The sequence below is a fragment of the Silurus aristotelis genome (assembly GCF_946808225.1).
Source record: "Silurus aristotelis genome assembly, chromosome: 1".
Lineage (NCBI taxonomy): Eukaryota > Metazoa > Chordata > Actinopteri > Siluriformes > Siluridae > Silurus > Silurus aristotelis.
In genome coordinates, this window is record NC_139574.1 from 43,181,492 (window position 1) to 43,190,867 (window position 9,376).

Here is a 9,376-nt window from a genome sequence, read left to right on the forward strand (position 1 = left end):
TGTAAAGCATATTTACATGGAGCTGGCCTCCATGCTGGAACAGGTTTGGGTCTCCTAGTCCATTTAAAAGTGTCCTATACAAACTATGTGCTTCCAATTGAACAGAATGTGGAACATCTGGCTGGAAAAGTCGCGTGTGCGTGAGAGTTTCAAAAGGCATTTACATTCATGCCACTTTTCCCTACTCCTACAACTGAGCAGTTATGGGGTTGAGGGCCTTGCTCAGGGGCCCAAGAGTGGCAGCTTGGTATAAATGAGATTTGAACTCACAAACTTGGGATCCAAAGTCCAATGGCTTAACACTTTAATCATTATGTTGCATGAAGCAATTTTTTTCTCAAATTTAGATTGTGAACTCATAATGGATCAAGGGGCCCGAGTTGTCCAAAATTGGCCAAATTTGTGTAAATAAAACAATATAATAGGAAAATCCTGCATTTCTGCGGACCGCAAGTGCGTCATGGGTCCGATCCGTGCCCAGAAAACGATTTCCAACTTTTTTTTTGACTAGAAGTGACTTTGGGACACACTGTTACTTCTCATTAAGGACGCTTAGTCCGTGTCGGCTGCTGATATCAGCACAAAACGGGGTCCTCGGTGGCCTCCAGCAGCACTGAGCGTCTCCTCGCCGTAGTACCGAATCTAGACCTCCGTGCCACTCTGTCTCTAGTCGTTCGAAACACGTGTAACACCCCGTATCCGTGGGACGTGTTTCCTTCAGCTGACAGAGTTCTATATGAGTTCAGTGAACAATTGTGTGTGTATATAAGTGTGATAAGTGTGTGCGTGTATATAAGTGTGTGTGTGTGGTGGATTTTATTGGACGGAAATGTACGAAGTGATTCATAACACGCCTTTTCTTGTTTTGTCCTGTCTTGTCCCTTGTGTGTGTGTGTGTGTGTGTGTGTGTGTGTGTGTGTGTCTTCTTGATGTCCTCCCTTTATTTGAACATTCCTTTGAGTCCCTCTCATTTCATTTCTGCTCCATCAACTTCCGTTTGCTCTCACTAACTCCATCGGAACTCACTTCCAAACCAACAAAAATTTATTTAACTACTAACTGACTAATCCAACCCAAAAAAAAAACCGTTTAGCCACGGGCTACGAGAAATCCCGCAGCTTGAACAACATATCGGGAATAGCAGGGTCCTCGCTGCGTTTGACGCCGATCACCGGCGCGCCCTTCGACCCCTACGAGGCGCCGGGACCCCTGCGCCGCTGCCGCTCACCCATCCCTTCCATATTGTAGAGCGAAACAAATAAAAAAACAAACACATAAACGCTAAAAACTCAGGACAGGGGAACAGCAAGAGGCGAAAGGAGGCTCCGGTCTCTCAGTGGAACTCAATGGGGAAGCAATAACCATCGTGAACGTTTGAGAGGTCTTCCTTCGCCGTCTTCGTCCACTCGGCTTCAGGTGCATGCGTATTAAGTAGTGCTGAGAGAAAACACACACACACACCCTAGTGAGATCCACGATTAAAGATTAGCTAGAAATTTGTTTAAAAACGTCTTAGCCGTAGGTTCACACTAGGTGGTGGGATTATACGTGTACATGTAGGCAGAATTTGTAGTTAAACGCAAAAAAAGAAACTTTACGCGCTAGAATTCATCCTGGCTTTGTTGTCCAGCTAGCGAGAACCGGCTATATATATATATATATACCTTCACCATAGGAGTCGAACTTCTGCTACTTCCTGTCGGAGTCCACGAATCAGGATAAAAAAAAAAAACGCTGCGAGGATGAAACGGAACACCGAAGAAACGTCAGGATTCAGGATACGTCATTTCAGACGATTTTTTTTTACTGTTCCCTTTAGCGTGATTAGCATCGAATCCGTCAGGGTCAATTGTTCCTAAATCCTTATCGCTCACTAGTGTGAACCTCGAGGTAGAAAGCGGTGTGTGTGTGATTGTGAATTCTACACTAAAGCTATAGTTCTTCATCCTCATCACCCGAGCGAGAATCTTAAAAGATCAATTTCCGGGACGGCGACAAGAGCGCCCTCTATGTCTGACATTTCGCAAACCTTGCTCAAAGGACTGAAGGACCATCACGAAATTTTTATTGCGTACACGAGTGCACACTAGTGTATATATGATATAATATATAATCCTTATGCAAACAGGTTTAAAAAAATAAAAGTTTGAAATAGAATTATCTACCACTCGAGCGAATAATAACGGCAATATATATCTTATTTTTTTTGCTTACTAGCTATTGTTCTATTTATATACAGATAACTGAGCTGCTTCATTCACTCATTCATTCGACCACTTTTGTTTGTTACTTCTTTACATTTTTTTATATATCTTTTTTATTTTTACATTCTTGCCATATTTGTTATTGGGTGGGTTTTTTTCTTTTATCATTTTGTCCAGTTTTTTTTTTTATTTTTATCTGCATTTGTACAATAAATAAATGTAAAAAAAATTTAATAAAAAAAATATATATATATTATATTCCATGCCTTCATATAATCATGCTAAAGAATACAATTTGGGCATTAAAGCATTATAATTTTTTCTTTTTTTTTATTATAGAAATACATTTTATTTATTTTTTTTTATTTTCTTTACAACAAACTTACATTTATTTTTGGGCATATATGCAATATACCAGTCATAATGTTGGAAACGGAGGTCATGCACAAATCTTTTTTTTTCACTAATCAAAAAAAAAACAAATTTATTGCTTAATAGAGTTCTGATCGGTGTATGTAGTAGATCAGCAGATTGAAGATGATGATGATGCTCCTGCTTTAGAGCTTCTCCTTGCTATTTTATCCTTTGTAACGTCCTGTTGTTTTTTTCTTTGTTTGTTTTTCTGACCGATTTTCCCCCCAAATGTATTTTCAAGATGATTTTTTTTATTGTAAAAGCATTCCCGTTACCTCATTTATATATGATATATACGCAAAAGTGTAATTCTATCTGTGTATCTTTTTTGTTTGATAAATATATATATATATTACAGTCTGGTCAGACTGAGTGCTTCCAGAATTTTGAGAAAATAAATCAATAAAATGCAGACAAAGCCATTTTTTAAGAAAAACGAATGCTTCCTTGGAATCAAAATAGTAATAATAAGTAAAATAGTATATTGCAATAATTGCAGATAACTGTGTAGGTAGGTGATGATGTATTAGCATTAGATGTCACTTAGTTTCCTAACACAGAATCAGTCGATCTGGGAGCCATTTTGTTTTAAACATGGCACCCCATCATTGCGACTCTTGGAGATTTCTAGAAATTGATGCTTGTTTTCCGTAGCAGGAGTAAATCAGGAATGTAAACCGAAAGCCTAGAATCGAAGTCATTCAAGGGTTCCTAATAGAATCTAAGAGAGAAAAACATGAATCGTCTAAAAACCACTCGCTGCTGCTGAGGATATTTAAACAGTAACAGCCTGAAGATCTATGATGTGTATTATGGGGACATTTGGTACCCAACGCAATCTCTTTTAATGCATTATGGGGACACTTTCTTTTAGAGTACTATGGGAATATTTTTTTTACACAAACACATTTTCTCTTTTAATGCATTATGGGGACACTTTCTTTTAGAGTACTATAGGAATATTTTTTATACAAACACTTTCTCTTGTAATGCATTATGGGGACACTTCTTTTAGAGTACCATGTTAATGCATTATGGGGACACTTTCTTTTAGAGTACCATAGGATTATTTTTTACACAAACAATTTCTCTTTTAATGCATTATGGGGACACTTTCTTTTAGACTACTATGGAAATATCTTTTACACAAACATATTTTCTCTTTTAATGCATTAGGTGGACACTTTCTTTTAGAGTACTATAGGAATATTTTTTTACACAAACACACTTTCTCTTTTAATACATTATGGGAACACTTTCTTTTAGAGTACTATTTACTATTAATATAAACACATCTTTTAGAAAATTATGAGAAAATGTTTTCCCATGTAGTGCATTATGGGGACATTTCTTAAATAAAGAAAGTGGTTTTTGAATTGTTTTGCCGTTTTTTTTTTTTTTTTTTCTTTTTTTTTTTTTTACCTTAACCTTCTAGTAGGAACACTGTAATGACTTCTAACGTTTTGGATGTGTGCTACTGCAATAGATTCAGGAAACACCTTTGTGTATCTTAAGATGCTCCTGAGTGAAATAGCAATTTCCTCAGAGCTGCACGTGCTCCATTAAAGTAAGAGCCTTCGGTAAGAGCAGCACGGCCTACAAGATCTCCAGAGGCATTTTTTCATTCGCTAACAAAATCTCATTAAACGAATAATGCGATTAGCCAGGGAGGAGAGTTTTATTTCCCTGATCGATACCACAAACCATTTCTCCATTTGTCATCCAGTCAATCAATGTCCACTTGTATTTCTGTATTACTGTCCTGTTGGTGTAGTATGTAGCTGTACAAAACATGTTTTTTGTTTGTTTCTTTTTAGAAAATGTAGAGACATTTAAAAAACTTTTTTTTGTGTAGCGTGAGTGTGTGTTCCATATTGTTGTAACTGATACAACAGGATCAGGACACTTTCAGACATCTTTGTTATGAAAATTGTAAGCTCCCTCTATGAGGCTAATTTTAAGCTGCTTTGTGTGTTATTTGAAAAACAGAAAAGGAAAAAAGGAATAAGAAACCCATGAACATAAACCACTAGCTAGATTTAACTAGCTTGACCTGCCAACTTTGCTGTACGTACCTGTATTAACACAATATATGTGAAAACCCATTAAATTGACCTATAATGTATCTCTCGCTGTATGTTGGTGTTTCTCTCTTGTGTCCAAATGTCTGTATGGTGTTAGTGGTATGTATAGTATTTTGTTCATGTATTTTCTTTTTTTGCTGTTGTTGTTGTGTGTCTTTGTGTGTGATATATTGATGTATTTAACTCCATTAAATCGATGCTGCACTTATATACCATATGTGCACCCACTGTTTATTCAACATACAAACATGTACACTGATCTTAATTCCCCTTATATATAACCTCAAGATGTCCCACACTGACTTAGGTCCAGGGTAATGTTCTAGATAGTTCTGGCGGTTATATACTACCTATTTTTTCTCTTACAAAAAACAAAACCAGGACCAGTGAAAACTGACCTTCAAATGATCCGAATATCCGCACTGTTAAAAACGATGTTACCATATAACCAACAGCCTTTCTGATTTCTCCTTATTTCTCTTAGTGTGTGTTTAGAAATATTCCAAAATTCAATTAAATAAAATTCAATCCATCTCTAAACAATGGACATTGTCTCAAAGCAGCAGAATGTCAAAATGAATCCAATGCTACATGATTGCTACATGAAACTACAGTTAATAGTGAATTATCTGTTAACAGAACTTTCGCATGCTTAACTTTAACCGCCATCGACAGGTAAAGCCACCCCAGCTTTCTACTGTTTTTAGTTTTTTTAAACAAGTTTCCTTTTTATGAGTGTTTCTTTTTTTTTAAATTGTCTAATGACAATTCATCAAGTATTAAATGAAAATCAATGTATCTGGGGTGGATTATTCCATTCTTGCTGTTTAAAACCCCCTCCAAAAAAAAGATTTTTCTGCAATCTTTTCAGCTACAACATGGCATGAATTTTGGGGTAGAATGGCATCATCAATGAAGAAATCTTTTCATAAGTTGATGTAATGTGTTTTTTCCCAAGACTGGAGTTTTACACCCCTTCAAAGATACATTACACACCAGTGTGAAATGCATGTGCCTTATGTATAATGTTGGTTCAATCTGTTCACTGTTTTTTTTGTTTGTTTGTTTGTTTTTTATTTAAAATCCATTACTACTTTTTTTTTTTAAACCACCAATACTTACAAATTTTTTTAAATACTTTTATATAAAACCCAAAATCGTATGTTAGTCATTGCAGTTTAAAAAGTGATTTTCTAACCCGCTTCTTGTCTTTTGCTTTTGTTCACAGTGTTAAGTTTCTAGCGTTCGCCGATTCTTTAAAGAAGACACGGTTAAGTGTTTTCCGAGTTTACGGACGAAGGCGCATCATCCAGATGCGACGTTTGAGGAACGTTGGTCTGGCGAAAAGAATTGTTTTTTCCCCCAGACGAAAAGACATGGATAAAAGGGGAAAAAAAAAAGAAAAGAAAAAAAAACACCTGAGGCTGGATCTTCAAACACAGTAACCAAAGCAACCTCTTGGAATTCTGGACCCGTTCCTTGTTCTACAGAAAGACTTCCTAAATCACAGAGAGAGAGAGAGAGAGACACTGGGCCATTTTCGATCAGATTTGGAAAGGAAAGTTATGAGAAAAAAAAAATCAAGCAAAAACATTCCATGATGCTTCGTGTCTGCCGTACGAGATCGAAAAAAAAAAAAAGAAAACACCAGAAAAACTCCGCCTGCTACGATAATCTGCAGTTCCGGAGCTCCACACGGACCGAGCTAGATTAATCATGTAGCATCTCTGCTAACCCTTTGTAGCATTTGTTGGTTAGAGAATCCTCTCCAGCAATTTTTAGAGACTTGGATATTCATTAACGGTTTGCACACACCGACTAACGACCACTTGGTCACGCACAAACCTTTATCGTTTTTAGCATTCCGGAGGAACTTGCCGTCAGCATTACTGTCCTGTGTAGTTTTTTCTTTTTTTACACGACCCCCGTAACTTGTACGTGTGTGTCTGTGTGTGTGTACATATATAGTACATTCCTGATTGTTTTTTTGACTTTTTTATGATATGGGTTGCTATTCTGACATGAGTCTTCCATTCTTTATCATCAGTTCAGAAAAGGCAACCTGTTTAATCCGCCAGACCAAAGCCCTCAACTGACAAATCCAGAGCCCAACATCGGTTTCTTAGCTACCATAATCTGTTTTAATAGGTGAATTTCCATAGGTGACCAGGCGTAGCAGGATGGCTAATGCTCAATGCGCAAATCTACGCCAAGCTTACTTATTAGCAGCAACGACAATGCGTTTCTCTGAGAAGACCCCGTTCCTCTAAAGTCTTTCTTTGAAACTGATTACTTGATTTTTTTATTGTTAGTATTATTAATATTATGAATAGTAGTAGTAGAAATAGAGCTAAAGCTGCCATAGTGAATCCATGTGCACATCAACACTTGACTGACACACTGCCACATCATCGACGACCGCTCGGACCAATAACGTGTGCATGCTAAACCCCTTTTTTTTTTTTTGACAGATGGAGGTCTAAAAAGCTCCTGTCATACCTTTCACTCGGTCTCGATGTCCTTGAAATGTCCTTCAAGGAGATTGGGTATTTCCGTTTAAAAAAAGAAATAAAAAAAAAATAGGACAAATGTACAATGTAGAATATATTTTGATAAGTGGGCAGGAGAAATAAAAGAAGAGCAGTTGTGCACAAGAATCACCCAAGGAAACAAAAGAAAAATAACACTGCGTCTGAAGAAAAAAAAAAGACCCTTGCGATTCAAAACTGCGACGGCTTCCGCGATTTGTCCGTAGGAAAGCAGAAAAATAATACAAATAAAAAATACTAAATATATAAAGAGCTCCTGAAAATGAAGGAAGCATGAACACTGGGCAAGTGGAGATCAGAATAAATCATTAAATAAAAAGAGAAAATAATGCAAGGACAAATCTAAAAAAAAAAAAAAAAAAAGAAATTAAAAAAAGAAATAACATTTTTTATAACTTTGTTTACCAGCATGAGTTCTTCGCATGAGGTTTTTTTTTTTTTCTTTCTAAAAGCCCTTTTAGAAGGAGGGCTTTAAAAAAAAAAAAAAAAAGATCAAATAAAAATTATATGCAAGGAATATATATATATATATATATAAAAAAAGATTCTATTAAAAAAAAGAGCTATATTTTGTTTTTGAAATAGTAAAAAATCTGTAAATAAATATCGAAATGTTAATATATGTACGACTGCAAGAAAAACTGCTTAGTTTCGAAGGTTGAAAAAAAAAAAATTATTATTATTTTTTTTTTTTTTCTTCCTTCTTGCCCCGCTTCTTCTGACTTCCACGTCGACGTCACTCGTCCACGAATGCACATTTCGCAGGCATGAGTGTGTGATCTGTCGTCTGGTAGTGTTCAAGTGCTGAGAGCCTTTTTCTTAATTTATTTATTTTTTTACTTATTTATTTCTTCTGTAGCCAAAGTGGTGCTGATTCTCCGGCCTTCCTTATTTTTTTCAATCCAGCTGCCGCCGCCTTTTTTTTTCCCAGCATGCTTTGCAAGCAAAAATGATCTATCCACACATCTCATTCTCAAGTCTGACTCGAGTCGAAGTGGCAATAAAAAAAAAAAAAAAACGACGACGATAACGATGCGAATGCTGTGGACGTTGTAGAAGGGTGTTATGGGAAATTTTCTTTTTATAGACAACAGATTGTCTAGTCTCAGGTGAAAAAAAAAAAAAAGAAGAAAGAAGACAGTTGGCTGTCTTTGCTTGCATTCCAGTCCACCTGTCTGTCCACCTTTTTGTCTCTCTTTCTCTTTTTTATCGTACCGTAGCCGAAAAGTTCGGAAAAAAACGAACAGCAGCAATACGGAAATCGCGCGATTCGAAGGCGTCTTTTCGAGTCCTCGGTTTCTTGCACAATCCTGCCGTCTTTAGAAGTCTTCCGATGCAGGTCCGGCTGTGAGCAGAGAAACAGGGACGCTTACCGTAGGCCCGGACGTATTCACAAGACGAAAACCTGGTGGCGCTGTGGAGCTGTTCGATTTGAAAAATCGATTGTGTGTGTGGAGGCCTGGGAAAACCCGCAAACCGGATTTTTTTTGGACCATTCCATTCCACAGATTCGTTCAAGAACGTTTGTAAAGGCGGGTACTGATGTTGGTGAGGTTAGAAGGCCTGGGGTGCAGTCAGCATTCGCCTTCATCCAAAAGTTGTTCAGTAGCTCTATAGCAGGATATCTTCCATATCAAGTTTGGGTCTCCTTGTTGAAGGACGCATTCAAAGCCATCCAATACAGTTAAAAGTTCCATAGATTCCATATTTCTATATAGACGCAACAACGTAACAACAGGTAAGAACTGAACTGTGAGTGGGGGAACTGAAGAAAAGTCGGACCACGTGATTCTCTTGGAGTTGTTCCGAGACCTTATTGGCATTCGTCTGTTTATCACGTAGAAAATGTTCGCGTAGTCGTCAAACGGCGTATGTTTGTCGGAAAGAATTTGCTAGCGAGTGGAATTTTTAGCGTGGACAATACACGTCAGAGGAACCTCGTACCTCCATTTTGTCTCTGGTTTCCCGATCGTCCGTCCCCACGTTGCTTCAGTAGCCTTGATCACGTTCGATCCTGTATCACAGACTGGGCAGATTTCTTTTCCATCGGTAGCTCAAAATTTGCAGGTGCCCAGATCACGTGTGCGGACGTGAAAACAGCGTATCGAGTGGCGCGGACGAACTT

The 9,376-nt window shown here is 37.4% G+C and overlaps 1 protein-coding gene across 10 annotated transcripts in view; it reads left to right on the forward strand.

Moving 5' to 3' along the window:
- Positions 1-8,380, forward strand: part of kcnc3b (potassium voltage-gated channel, Shaw-related subfamily, member 3b) — a 55,469-nt gene extending 47,089 nt beyond the window's left edge. For 4 of the 10 annotated variants that reach the window (XR_014533645.1, XM_083541516.1, XM_083541517.1 and 1 more), the window contains one exon: positions 5,931-8,380. Coding sequence is in view for 5 of the 10 variants with exons in the window: in XM_083541520.1 (XP_083397646.1) it covers positions 5,931-5,944 (14 nt within the window). In the remaining 5 variants the exon portion in view is untranslated. Of the gene's footprint in view, positions 1-1,093; positions 2,145-5,341; positions 5,378-5,930 lie in introns of those variants that run through there. The other 6 variants (XM_083541514.1, XM_083541513.1, XM_083541515.1 and 3 more) reach the window with 2 other exon arrangements.
- The last annotated feature ends 996 nt before the right edge of the window (positions 8,381-9,376 follow it).